Source organism: Ruditapes philippinarum, unplaced genomic scaffold, assembly GCF_026571515.1.
Source record: "Ruditapes philippinarum isolate M1 unplaced genomic scaffold, ASM2657151v2 ctg4675_1_1_1_1, whole genome shotgun sequence".
Lineage (NCBI taxonomy): Eukaryota > Metazoa > Mollusca > Bivalvia > Venerida > Veneridae > Ruditapes > Ruditapes philippinarum.
Genome location: NW_026865347.1, coordinates 119 through 14,376, shown reverse-complemented (window position 1 = coordinate 14,376; position 14,258 = coordinate 119). Strand labels below are relative to the sequence as shown.

At 33.7% G+C, this 14,258-nt stretch overlaps 3 protein-coding genes across 5 annotated transcripts in view; 2 read left to right on the top strand and 1 right to left on the bottom strand.

Annotated features, from left to right (window-relative positions):
• LOC132728699 (death-associated protein kinase 1-like) overlaps positions 1-13,001 on the bottom strand; it is a gene marked incomplete at its 5' end in the record, with an annotated part of 107,046 nt that extends 94,045 nt beyond the window's left edge. For all 3 annotated transcript variants that reach the window (XM_060714379.1, XM_060714380.1, XM_060714381.1), the window contains 2 exon segments: positions 11,855-11,930; positions 12,878-13,001. In XM_060714379.1, coding sequence (XP_060570362.1) covers positions 11,855-11,930; positions 12,878-13,001 — 200 coding nt within the window.
• LOC132728701 (E3 ubiquitin-protein ligase TRIM33-like) lies at positions 1,029-2,156 on the top strand. The gene has a single exon (XM_060714382.1). The coding sequence runs from the start codon at positions 1,029-1,031 to the stop codon at positions 2,037-2,039; it is 1,011 nt and encodes a 336-aa protein (XP_060570365.1). The 3' UTR covers positions 2,040-2,156.
• On the top strand, positions 3,134-4,001 carry LOC132728702 (uncharacterized). The gene has a single exon (XM_060714383.1). It carries the CDS (start codon positions 3,135-3,137, stop codon positions 3,801-3,803), a length of 669 nt encoding a protein of 222 aa, XP_060570366.1. The 5' UTR covers position 3,134; the 3' UTR covers positions 3,804-4,001.
• Positions 13,002-14,258: the final 1,257 nt, after the last annotated feature.

Here is a 14,258-nt window from a genome sequence, read left to right as displayed (position 1 = left end):
GTTAACCCCTAAATAGGACCACAGGCACCCTCTCACCCTGATATTGATGTGCATGTATATTTTTGAAATCCTTTTGGCATGTGATGTAAACAACAGTTGTCCCAGTTTTAAGACATTTTACAACATCCACTTTATGGTAGAGGTGAAGGTTATAAGTTAGTTTATATAAAACCCATAAATGATGTATAATTGCTAATTATTTCTAAATTTCACACCTTGAATTTTATGATTGTCGAATAAGAAAGATAAAATAGTAATCAGAACTTTAGAAAGTATTTTAAGAGGTGTTGCAGCTCTCATTATCTATTTCCTCGGTATTTTGAATGAAACACAAACATGCTTTAAGTTGTAATCGACAATGAAAAACAATCATAGATTAAATTGTTTTGTGTGTTTTGTTGTATCACTGCGCTTTTCAAAATTGTTTGATTAAGTTGTGTTCTCATTCCTTGATTTTTAATGTCAAAATAAATAAAATAATAATAATAAAAGTGTGTATTATAAGATATTATTCTCTCGTTAGAGAGAAACTTTATAATAAAAAAAAAGAAAGAAAAAAAAAAGAAAACAGTCCAGAAAAATACTTTAGTAATGTGTAGAAAATGCTGTAAACATTCTGCCTGTTTTCCTGTCTGACCAAACTCATTAATGAGACCAACCCGCTATTAAGACCAAATATGGGAAGTCCCTTCAGTGCTCTCATTAGTAAGTTTTGACTGTAAATGTTTTTTGCAAGAAAAATGAGTCAAAACAAATTAAAACATATTGCAAAGTTAAATCAGTTTTTTAATATTTTCACAGGCATTTATAATCTCATGCCTTAGAAGTTGTTTATAGTAACAATTGCTATTTATAAATCTATTGTCAATAACATGAAAAGGCTAATAGATACCAGTAAACTTTACACGCATTTTAAACAAGAATAATAAATCTGTCAAAGATTTAAACTTCTTCATTTGAACAACTTTAAACAAAACTGTGTGATAGACAGTCTTCAAAGTTAATTCATGTTTTAGATAAAAAAGATCATGGCACATTCAAGGATAGACTTCAGTGCTTCATTTACACAGGATTCTGGTGAAGTTAAAGAAATGTTCTGTGAGCTTTGTGATAAACACAACAAAAAATATGTTCCTGCTGAAAAATTTTGTGAAGAGTGTTTCGAGTACTTGTGTGGGACTTGTCTAAACTACCATAACATATACATAAAATCCCATACCATAAAAGATAAGGATAACATGCCACAGGATTTCTGTCTGGAGAAATGTTCTGTTCATAAAGATGAATTGGTCAAGTTCTATTGTCAAGCTTGTAAGAAATTTGCCTGTCCTGAATGCAAGACTCAAGACCATGGGAACTGTAATATGGTCAGTCATTTGCCAGCTCTTGTTCAAGGGATTGAAAAAGGTCAAGAAATTAAAGAACACAATGAAAACCTTGATACGTTGATGAAGGATTTGGAAAATACAGAAAAAGATGTGAACATAAACATGAAATATGTCGCTTCACAAGAAACAAAGATTTTAAATTCAGTCATGAAAAAAAAGAAAGAAATATTGTCCGTGTTTGACAAACATCAGACGGATGTAATTCAAAACTTTGAGAAAAAAATTGAAGAAACCTTACAAAGACTTGAAGAAGAGAAAAAGGAGAAAATCAACAAATTACAAGAAAATCAAAGGAAATTAAGAAAGTTATTAAGTGATGAGGAAAATGAAATTAAGAGGAAAATTGAAATCATAAAAAAGAAAGACAAGAAAGTTTTGCAGACAATCATTAAAGAAACCTCAAAAATGAAAATAAAACTAAACAGCATATCAACAGAGTTGGTGCATCATCAAGGTACAGATCAAAGATGTAAAATGTTTGTTGCTATGAAGAAGGGGCAAGAAATCACTGAACAATTGAAACCAGCTGTTGATAAACAATGTAAAAACAATTCAATTCATTATTACAAAGTTGAATGCAAAGCTTCTGAACAAAATATAACCAATTTACAAGACTGTGACAAAAATTTTCACCTATCAAGAAATACATGAGTCTGAAGTACCAAGAACTGCTAGTTATTACACAAATAAAAAATTCAGATGTGACTCCTGGTCATCTCTATGCTTGTTATCAGACAACTCTCTTCTTATATGTAACCTTGAATCTTCAAAGCTAACTAGAGGATGCTTTTGTAAAAAAGCGCATGTCTCCCCCACTGCTGAGAATAACTGTGAATGGAAACAGGAATGGAAATGGAGATAAGATAATGTAAATACCCGGTAGTCACTTCAATGAAGGCTGTCTATGGATGGTTTCTATTGTTAAGGTTGTATGAGAAGATGCTTCCTAAACTGTTTGTTTTTAACCAGGTATTCAATTTTGAATATGTCTCCCCCCAGTTTGAGGGTTGTAGGTCAAAAGGAACTCTAGTTATCATCCGGAAATGAGAAATTGACCAACGGTCACTGTGACCTTGACCTTTGACCTACTGACCCCAAAAACAATAGGGATCATCTGCTCTATAAGACCAATCATCCTATGAAGTTTGAGGGCTGTAGGTCAAAAGGAACTCTAGTTATCATCCGGAAACGAGAAATTGACCAACGGTCACTGTGACCTTGACCTTTGAACTACTGACCCCAAAAACAATAGGGATCATCTGCTCAATAAGACCAATCATCCTATGAAGTTTGAGGTCTGTAGTCTAAAGGAACTCTAGTTATCATCCGGAAACGAGAAATTGACCAACGGTCAGTGTGACCTTGACCTTTGACCTACTGACCCCAAAAACAATAGGGATCATCAGCTCTATAAGACCAATCATCCTATGAAGTTTGAGGGCTGTAGGTCAAAAGGAACTCTAGTTATTCATCCGGAAACGAGAAATTGACCAACGGTCACTGTGACCTTGACCTTTGAACTACTGACCCCAAAAACAATAGGGATCATCTGCTCAATAAGACCATTCATCCTATGAAGTTTGAGAGCTGTAGGTCAAAAGGAACTCTAGTTATCGTCCGGAAACGAAGAATGGACGGACGGACTGACGGACGGACTGACGGACGGACGGACGGACTGACGGACGGACAGGGCAAAAACAATATGTCTCCCCCCGAGGTGGGGGAGACATAATTATAATCAAGGATATGTCGGTCAGCACTACATCATATACGTTAGACCTGCCTTCCAACCCAGGGGCTGTTGCTAAAGTTGACAATAACAAAGCTGCTGTAACATTTCCTGAACTTGGAATAGTAAGACTGAAAACATTCTCTAAGTGTATGACAGTGACCAACACTGAAGATACAGGAGTAGGCAAATATTGTCATGGTGTTGCCTATAGTAACAACAAGCTTATAGTATCTTACACATACAGCCCAGCAACAGTGAAGATACTTGACATGACTGGTAAAGTATTGAAAACATTTCATAAAGATCAGCAAGGGAGATGTCTGTTTGTTGATCCTTATAACTTAACAATCAGTGCAGACAACACAGTTATATATGTATCTGACTTTGAAAAAAACTGTGTGATAGGTTTAACCTTTGATGGGAGAGTTAAGGCTATTAATAAGGATGATCAGCTGAAAAGTCCATGTCAACTGACTGTTGATACGTCTGGAGCAGTGTTTGTATGTGGACATTCATCAGACAATATACATCAGTTATCACCTGACCTGACCAAGGTGAAGATTCTAATGGGTAAAGAACAAGGAATAAATGGACCAGTAGGTGTGGCATACTGCCAGAATAAAAACAGATTGTATGTGAGTCATCTTGGTAACATTAAAGTGTTTGATTTATCACTGGAATAAAACTTTTTTTATCTGAATAGCCTGCAGAAAGGACTTGAAAAATACTATATATAGAATTTCATTCCATATTTCTTTAAATTGCAAAAGGATTATTATGACGAATTTTTAAAATGAAAAATGTTTTGTATTACACTTGTATGTTTCTTATAGTGGTGTCATGTTTATCTGTTTATATAGGTTTGATTGTTAGCCAATAACTGGTTACCAGGCTAGAATTAGGCTGAAAAAATTTTAATTTTGAAAAAATACATTTTGTTTCTTTATGACAAGATATTATATTTTGTTTGTATTTTATTTGTTTTTTTCTCTGACTGCACAGCTGTCTTATAATGAAATGGACAATAGTTATTCCATAATTGGATATGTTTTGTAATCATTGTTGAGTGCAACAAAATACAAACAAGATGTGATATCTTAAAAACTTAAATCTAAGCAATCTTTTATAATGATCGATTAAACACGGTTATCAAGTCACTGTTAATACAATTAACATTTTGGCCAACCGTAACACACCTTGTTTTATGTCATAATTAATACCTTTATGTTTGAGAAATATGAGAACAATTTAAACATTTAAATCTAAGCTTTTTACTATAATTAAATAAATGATTCTTTGTACTTTATAATTTTCATCTATAATCCTTTTATTATTTTTTTTTTCTGTAATTTATGCAGTAATTTTTCCTGCATATTTGTGAAACCTCAATGTAAGCTACAAACTTTATTTTTGTCACAAAATGTTTAGATGAATAAATTCATAAATGTACCTACCTCCTGTATATATTACTATCAGATCAGATTTGTTTTGTAAATAAAAGTATATTATCATTCAATGTGTATTGTTTTCATTTCTTCACTATAATTTCTAAATAAATTACGGCAATATTTGTTAATAAGATTAAATATAAAAACAAACAAATATTAGGAATTGAGTCTTTTTCATTTCATAATGTAATCACTCTTAGAAACAAGAGCCAGTTGAACCAGGTGATCCTCCCTGAACAGATTTTGAACACAGAGAAACCACTTATTGTTGATATCTTGTGTAGTTTCAGAGTAATGTCCCGGACAAAGTTCAAAGTGTAAAAATAAACATAGGAAAATAACTCTTATATTAGGCAAGGCAGACTTACAATTTTTATGCAGTGCACATTTTCCAAATGAAATCTATCTACCTACAAAGTTTCTTGTTGATATCTCTTATAGTTTCAGTTTTATGTCCGGGACAAAGTTCAAAGTGTGAAAATAAACAAAGAACAATAACTCTTATATTAGGCAAGGCAGCGTTACAACTTTTATGCAGTGCACATCTTCCCAATAAGATCTATCTACCTACAAAGTTTCTTGTTGATATCTTGTATAGTTTCAGTTTTATGTCCGGGGCAAAGTTCAAAGTGTAAAAATAAACAAAGGACAATAACTCTTATATTAGGCAAAGCAGCGTTACAACTTTTATGCAGTGCACATCTTCCCAATAAGATCTATCTACCTACAAAGTTTCTTGTTGATATCTTGTCTAGTTTCAGTTTTATGTCCGGGGCAAAGTTCAAAGTGTAACAAGAATTTGTAACAGAGTTACCAACGTCCCCCGCCTCGGGAAGTTTTATATGAAGCATAAAATTATGCTATTTCAAAAGATTGAGGTATGGATCTCAGGACATTCAGTCCAAAATTACGATCAATGCTAGAACTGCAAATGCAACAATAAATTTGTTAAAAAAATAAAATGAAACACGGAAGTGTGACCTTGACCTTGGAGGTAAGGGAACAGGTGATGTGCATGACATAACGTCTTATTATTGAGACTTTTTGTGCCAAGTATTTTCAAAATCCCTTGAACTATGAAGAAGTTATAGATTGGACACAAAATATCTATGAAGAAGTAATGGACGAGACACAAAATATACCAAATAACAGACTCTGTTAACCTTTGACCTCTAAGTGTGGCCTTGACCTTGGAGGTAGGGATGCAGGTGTTGTACTTGACATATCGTCTTAATATTGTGACTGTTTGTGCCAAGATATTTTAAAATCCCTTGAACTATGAAGAAGTTCTAGATCTGACACAAAATATACCCTATAACAGACTGTGTTAATATTTGACCTCTAATTTCGACCTTGATCTTGGAGGTAGGGATGCAGGTGCTGTGCATGACACATTGTCTTGTTATAGGGATTATTTATGCCAAGTATTTTCAAACTTCTTTGATCTATGAAAAAGTTATGTACCGGACACAAAATATACACTGTAACAGACTATGTAAGTATTTGACTCCAAGTGTGACCTTGACCTTGGAGGTAGGTGACCATTTTTTGCTCATGACACATTGTTTGAATATTGTGAACAATTATGGCAAGTATTTACAAAATTCCTTCATAGATAAGAAAGTTATGGACCAGACACGACATATACCCTCAAATAGACAATGTTGACCTTGAATGAGCAAGTGTGACCTTGACCCTGGAGGTAGGGGTCTGGTTGTTGCGCATGACACATCGTCTTATTATAACAAACATTTGTGCCAAGTTATTTCAAATTCCTTTGATAAATGACAAAGTTATGGACCGGACACAAAATATACCCTGTAACAGACTATGTTAATATTTGACTCCAAGTGTGACCTTGACCTTGAAGGTAGGTGACTGGTTTTTACGCATGACACATCGTCTGATTATTGTGAACAATTATGGCAAGTATTTACAAAACCCTTCATAGATAAGAAAGTTATGGACCGGACACGACATATACCCTCAAATAGACAATGTTGACCTTGAATGAGCAAGTGCGACCTTGACCCTGGAGTTAGGGGTCTGGTTGTTGCGCATGACACATCTTCTTATTATAATAAACATTTGTGCCAAGTTATTTCAAATTCCTTTCATAAATATCAAAGTTATGGACCGGACACGAAAGTGTGACGGACTGAAGGACGGACGGACGTCCGTCCGGCCGAAATGGAATAAGGGGCCATTTTCTATTGTTTAATAGAGGGCCAATGGCCCCTTACTCTATTGTTACGGAATGAACTCTATTGTTCTCTTTTGTTCTGTTTACAGTTAGATGGCCCCCTATCCCTATTCGGTAGTGCGGACGGACGGACAGACATTCTCACAGGACAGTAATTATGTGGCTACTCTATTGTTCTCTCTATTGTTCTTTTTAGCCACACAAAAGAAAATAGCCACATAAAAGCATTACGGAATGAATGACATCAAAGAGAAAGAACAGTTACCTATTGTCCCTCTAGCCACATAATTACTCTCCTGTGAGTGCAGACGGACAGACGGACGGAGCCTATTTCTATATCCCCCTTTTTTCTTTGAAAAGACGGGGGACAAAAATAAACAAAAGACAATAACTCTTATATTAGGCAAGGCAGAGTTTCAATTTTTATGCAGTGCACATCTTCCAAAGGAGATCTATCTTACTACAAAGTTTCTTGTTGATATCTCTTATAGTTTCTGTGTTATGTCCCAGACAAAATTCAAAGTGTAAAATTGAAAAAGCCAAAAGTAGGCATGGCAGAGTTAGGGTTTTTTTAACTGCATAACTACCCACCTACAAAGTTTCTTTGATATCTCTTATAGTTTTAGAGTTATGTCCCAGACAAAGTTTAAATTGTAAAAATGAACAATGGGCAATAACTTCAAAACAAGGCAAGACAGATTTATGGTTGTTTTGCACTGCACATCTTCCCAATGAGATCTATCTATATACAAAGTTTCTTGTCGTTATCTCTTATATTTTCAGAGTTAAGTCCCAGACAAAGTTCAGTGTAAAAATAATCAAAGGGCAAAAACTCCAAAATAAGGCCTGGCAGATTTATGGTTCTTTTGCATTGCACATCTACCCAATGAGATTTATCTTACCAATAAAGTTTCTTGTTGCTATCTTTAAGACTTTTAGAGAAAGGTCCCAGACAAAGTTCAATGTGTAAAAATGAACAAAGGGCAATTACTCCAAAATAAGGCAAGACAGAGTTATGGACAGAGTAATGGTTCTTTTGCAATGCACATCTAACCAATGAGATATATCTAGCTACAAAGTTTCTTGTTGGTTAACAAAGTTCAAAGTGAGAAAATGAACAAAGGGCAATTCCTCAAAAATTAGGCAAGGCAGAGTTTAGGGGTTTTTTTGCACTGCACTTCTACTTGGCACTGTACTTCTCCTCAATAAGATCTGTCTACCGACAAAGTCTCTGGTTGACAGGCTTGTGGTTCCAGAAGTATGTCTTGGACAAGAAAAGGGGATGGACAGACGAATGGACATCCATACGGATGGATGGAAGCACAGGCTATTTAAGAAAAGTAGGGGGCCATGTAACTGTAAACAGAACAAAAGAGAACAATAAAGTTCATTCCGTAACAACAGAATAAGGAGCCATGGCCCTCTATTAAACAAAAGAAAATAACAGAAGAAATGGCCCCTTAGTCCATTTAAATGACATGTCCAGGTGCATGTAAGCAAGGACGAACATACACCGAATATTACACCAAAAGTGGCAACTAAGTTGAGCTCACTGCAAGCGGGTTCAACAATAAATAATGAAATATATGTATCCAAACGGATGGAAGCATGAACGCACGCAAGCACGGACGCACATAAAATGAACTTTACGCAAAAAATGGCAACTAAGTTGAGCTCAATGCAAATGGGTTTGACAATAAATGATGTATAACAGTGAAATATGAATATCTGGTAACATCTGGATAATGCATTGTATTCAAAATACAATAACTTCAAATCTAGAGAAAATCTTAACAGATATATATTACAGTTTTAAATTCTTACGATAATAAGTATGATTAGAGTATGATCTCCCAAAAGTCTCTCAAAACAACAAAAAAAAACAACTATAACTTGGTAGAATTCAAATTGATAGATCCCTTGCTATTGTTATAATGTCTCTATGTACATGTATTTTTCATGTTGCTTCATGTGTCTTTATTCTTTAACCTGCAGGCAGCAACCAAATCTACCCATAGCAAACAGTACAGACCAAGATCAGCAAGCAAATCCATTACATTTGATCATATTCTGCACTATTTGCTTATTCAGTCAAAATACATTCGAAATGTCCCTCAAAATGATAAATAGTTTTGTCAAAATTTAAATAAGGGCATTTAAGATATTAAGCATGGTAAGAGTTAAAGGTATACATGTATGTATTTACTGCATTATTAAGTTGGGAAGTGGTCCTTTTACTGTTGCATGGGTGGTGTTGATGGTAGTGGAGTTTGTGGAGTTACATGTAAAGCAACTTGCTTCCAGATTCACGCTTTCTTTCATGAAATTTTTCAAATGTATTAAAAAGTTAAATACTGTTTAAGTGACCAAACAAAAGTACATTTAATTTACACATTGTAAACAGTACTTAAAATCTACCAAAAATAGGTTAAAATATGCAAAAATAGCCCTTACATCTTTAGTTAAGTTGTATAAATATGGTGATTTATATTGCGAATTAGATCATTAATTGCATAGAACATGTTAATTATTTCTTAAATTGTGAATATTTTTATTTTTCTTAAAATCTTAGTACATTTTTCACAAGGAAATGAAATATTTGAAATATTTTAGCTTATCTGATGGCAAGCAGCTTAAAGTGATAATATCATTGTTTCCAGCTCTATTGTTGGAAAATTAAGACTCAATTGACCCATTTATATTTAACTGTCTTGCAGTAACAGGGATTTGAGTGTCTTCTTGGAAATCTAGCTTCTGTAAGCTGGCTATTGATAGCTTTCTCTTATTTGATAGATCACCTAGGCTTGCTTATCAAGTACTAGGAGTCTTGTGCTATTCGTTTCATTTCAAGATCCAGATGGGATTTTCTAAAAATCCTTAGATATGACCGACTGTTTGAAAAAACTAGAAATGTGTCATCATGCCACGGATGCCCCCGCATGCAGCCAAAATTTCAGATGGTGCATTAATTTTTTTTTTCATTTTAAGTTCAAAGCCCTTAAAACTTTTCAATGTTAACACAAACCATTTCCATACAATGTTCAAGGCACTGAAATTATTCAGTCTTAACCTTTTAGAAATAGCATATTGCATATTTGTAGCCAAAATAATGGCTAAAAGAATGAGTGCTGAAACTGAAAGTTCAAAATTTTTCCAACATTCAGGAAAGATAAGTTTGTCTAAAATCATTGAACCATGACCAAATTCAAACTTAAACTGCTTATTCCTAAGATGTATCTATATTATTTTCAAAGTGAAAGGGACATAACTCTGCCAAAAAATCATCAAACCATGACCAAATTCCAACTTGACCTGCCCATTCCTTTGACATATCCATATGTCAAATTAAAGTTGAATATGTAACACTGTTGGGTAGATAATGAACAGAAACTGTAAATTTCATATTATTTTCAAAGTGAAAGGGCCATTACTCTGCCAAAAATCATTGAACTATGACCAAATTCGAACTTGGCCTGGGCATTCCAAAAACATATCCATATGTCAAATTTGAGTTGAATGTGTTGTACCGTTGGGGAGATAATGAACGGAAACTGTAAATTTCATATTATTTTCAAAGTGAAAGGGCCATTACTCTGCCAAAAATCATTGAACTATGACCAAATTCGAACTTGGCCTGGGCATTCCAAAAACATATCCATATGTCAAATTTGAGTTGAATGTGTTGTACCATTGGGGAGATAATAAACGGAAACTGAAAATTTCATATTACTTTCAAAGTGAAAGGGGCATAACTCTGCCAATGGCGGGGGCATAAAAAATAGAAGTTTTAAAATATCTTGAAAACCTTTTAATTTTTTTTCTACATCAAAGGACTCCTTTATCAGTTATTTTGTACATCCATTCACAAAAGCATTAATGTTATTGTTGTTTTTTTTGTGTTTTTGAAATCGACAACATCTAAGATGAAAGAAGGCAAGATGCTTTATAATTCAAGAAAGCAGATAAATCTAACAGACAAGCTGATGTTATATAATCAATGCTATATTCTATAATCAACTTATTTGGTTGATTTCCTTCTTTCGTTTGCTGTCTGCATCACAAATTTTCGGCTCAATATATCCCCGACAAATTGATTCCTTTGAGATGCTTCTGCAAGCATTCGTTCAGGGCAATAATATAAATGTACAAATAAACATTCACTTGTCTGGAAAACTGAATAATCCCAAGATCTCATATAATTTGTCACCTTAGTGCAGTAAGGGGTTAACTTCTATTAAATTATATAAGGTGTTAACACATTACTGCACTAAGGTGATGATATATGAACCTGTAAGCTAACTGGAGCAGTCAAAAAGGTTCCTTAAACATTTATCTTATCAGAATTTGTGGAATGAATTTAGACTTACTGAAATTTGGAACAGTTTGGTATTAACCCTTAAGCTGCTGAAACCAAAAGCGATTTACATCTGCCCTCAGTATTATAGACAGATCAGCCTTCACACATGAATTGATACAATAAGATTCTTTTTAATAGCAAGAATCCAAAATCTTAAGCAGAATTTGATTTCCCCACAATGAGTTTAAAAAGGGCAATAATTCTGTCAAAATCAGTGCTAAGAGTTATGCACCTTGGAAAGAGGTCTATTATGATCTCAAATAAAGACATGAACTTCCAAGCAAACATCTTAAATGGTGGTGCTTTACAGGAAAGTAACATATAAAAACTTTAACCAAAGTGATACGCTTACCCTAACGCCCAAGTGAGTAGGATAGTATCTTCAAATAGTCGAAATAAAAAATGACCATAAATTCATTCTTAGAAACATTTTCCATATCAATAAACTTTCCTTTGTAAGACCACAGGCATTTTTTCAGGCTTTATCTCCTCTAAGACTACTGGTCCTGACTGATATGAACACAATTAAGAATTAGACACTCTAAGTGGTATTTGCACTCACAACCTGCCTTCCTACCCATCAACCTACATAGGGGCAGAATGATTCAAAGAAACTTTGACTACTCATCTACCTAGTTTAGATATGTAAAATAATACCATAAAATAACAGCATGGAATTTGTAAATATGAAATTAATATGACATTTTTTTTTCATTTTATACTTACAGAACATAAGTTATGACACCTATACTCCACATATCAGTTTGTACAGACAATGGTTCAAAACTTATAACTTCAGGTGCTGAAAAATTAAAACAAATTTGTTAAAATGGTCATATGCATTTATTTCATCATTTCTTGATTTAAACAACATACTGGTGTATGGTCTATCATCTTTTCCATCTTTTTTCCCCTTTTCTTATCATATTTTGGGTATAAAAAGACCAAGTAAGCCAGCCAACAGTATAAAGCCTGATCAGATTGCACGGAAGTTCAAGCTAGCCTGGCTCTATACTGGTAGTTAAAGCTAATCACTTCCTATTCCAGCAGGTTACAGGTTAACCTATCATTTAAAACTCCTATGTAAAGGACATCCCATTTTAATGTTATGGGTGACATGACAAGCCTATGTCACCAGTACTGTCAGACCAGTCTGCTCTGTTGGCTTCTTTATTATTGTGCTGTCTTAAATACTGAACACTCTTAAAAATTAATGACCAGGGTTCTCAATAAATTTTTCATAAGCAGCCAAAGTAAATTCCAGCAGGCCTTTTGTGTAATTCAAATAACAATTTTCTGAATAAAAGAAAGAAAACTGAATAAGTTTCAACAGGCCAAATCATGTTTTCAGCCAGCCATTTTGGACTGTGGCCTGCTGTTATCGAGAACCCTGAATGATGGTCTGTTAAAAATACTCATAAGCAGGTCAGGTCCATTATATATATATATATTTTTTTTTTTTTAGTTTTACGTTAACACCCACAATATAAAGGTGATACAGCGACCCTTCAGCTTCACTGGTGGAGAAAGAGCTCAGCTGCAACTTTGTGCATTATTTCAGCCTTTTGCCGGCACCTGAGTAGAACCACTGAGTTTCCATAAGCTAGCTGGATAGCTTAATTGCTGAAAAGTTTGATAATTCTGTACGACTGTAACTATGTAAGGTTTATATAGGAAACCTAACATTCTTCCCTCTGTGCTGAGAGTGCTAAGGCCAGTGGCAGTAGGCATCCAACCCAAAATTCTTACCACAAAACTCAGCTGTTCCCATTATTGCCCTATGATCTTCTCTCGGAAGAATTTTCCTCGAAAGTCCAAAGTCGATCAACTTTACTGCTGTACTATTCTTGTCTTGTAACAGGATATTCTCAGGCTAAAAATAGAATAATATAATATTTTTCCTATATAATTATATAAAACAGAAGCTGTCTAAAATAAGAATAAGATTTATACTAATAGTCTATACTGTCCTCTTCTTAGAATGAGATACTTAACATTTTGAAACAAAAAAACGAAAAAAAAACAATGAACTTACATTACAAATTATTGTTATCAGCTGTAACCTTAATTTTTTTACCTTATAAGTATTTTCTGCTGCATGACACAAGGGCACAACTACATATTCAACTAAAAGTACATCTAATGGGCCAGACATAGGCAATGTGTTATGGGCCAGACATAGGCAATGTGTTGGTCTTTTTTTAAAACACTATGTCATTAGATAATGTGTTTGTCTTTTTTAAAACACTGTGTCATTAGACAATGTGTTGGTCTTTTTTAAAACACTATGTCATTAGACAATGTGTTGGTCTTTTTTAAAACACTACGTCATAAGACAATATGTCAGTGTTTTTTAAAACACTATGTCATAAGACAATATGTCAGTCTTTTTTAAAACACTATGTCATTAGACAATATGTCAGTCTTTTTTAAAACACTATGTCATTAGACAATGTGTCAGTCTTTTTTAAAACACTACGTCATAAGACAATATGTCAGTCTTTTTTAAAACACTATGTCATTAGACAATGTGTCAGTCTTTTTTAAAACACTATGTCATAAGACAATATGTCAGTCTTTTTTAAAACACTATGTCATTAGATAATGTGTCGGTCCCTTTTTAAAACACTAAGTCATTAGACAATGTGTCGGTCCCTTTTTTAAACACTATGTCATTAGACAATGTGTCGGTCCTTTTTTTAAACACTATGTCATTAGACAATGTGTCGGTCCCTTTTTTAAACACTATGTCATTAGACAATGTGTCGGTCCCTTTTTTAAACACTATGTCATTAGACAATTTGTCGGTCCCTATTTTAAACACTATGTCATTAGACAATTTGTCGGTCCCTTTTTTAAACACAATGTCATTAGATAATGTGTCTTTCTTTTTTAAAACACTATGTCATTAGACAAAGTCTCAGTCTTTTTTAAAACACTATGTCATCATTAATGTTGTGATAAATAGTGTAACAAGTTTTATTTTTAAACAATTCTAAATATTATAAGCTCTTGCTAAATATAAAACTACAATCATTTCCAGACAAAACAATTGCAAAGAAGTTAATACTGTCTCTCTCAAGAAATTGCAGAAAAAACCAGGATCTAATAATAATTGTTCAAGTGTGTT

Bases quoted from the DNA above. Each gene is read 5' to 3' on its own strand.
- LOC132728701 (XM_060714382.1), top strand. From the start codon at position 1,029: ATGGCACATTCAAGGATAGACTTCAGTGCTTCATTTACACAGGATTCT.
- LOC132728702 (XM_060714383.1), top strand. From the start codon at position 3,135: ATGTCGGTCAGCACTACATCATATACGTTAGACCTGCCTTCCAACCCA.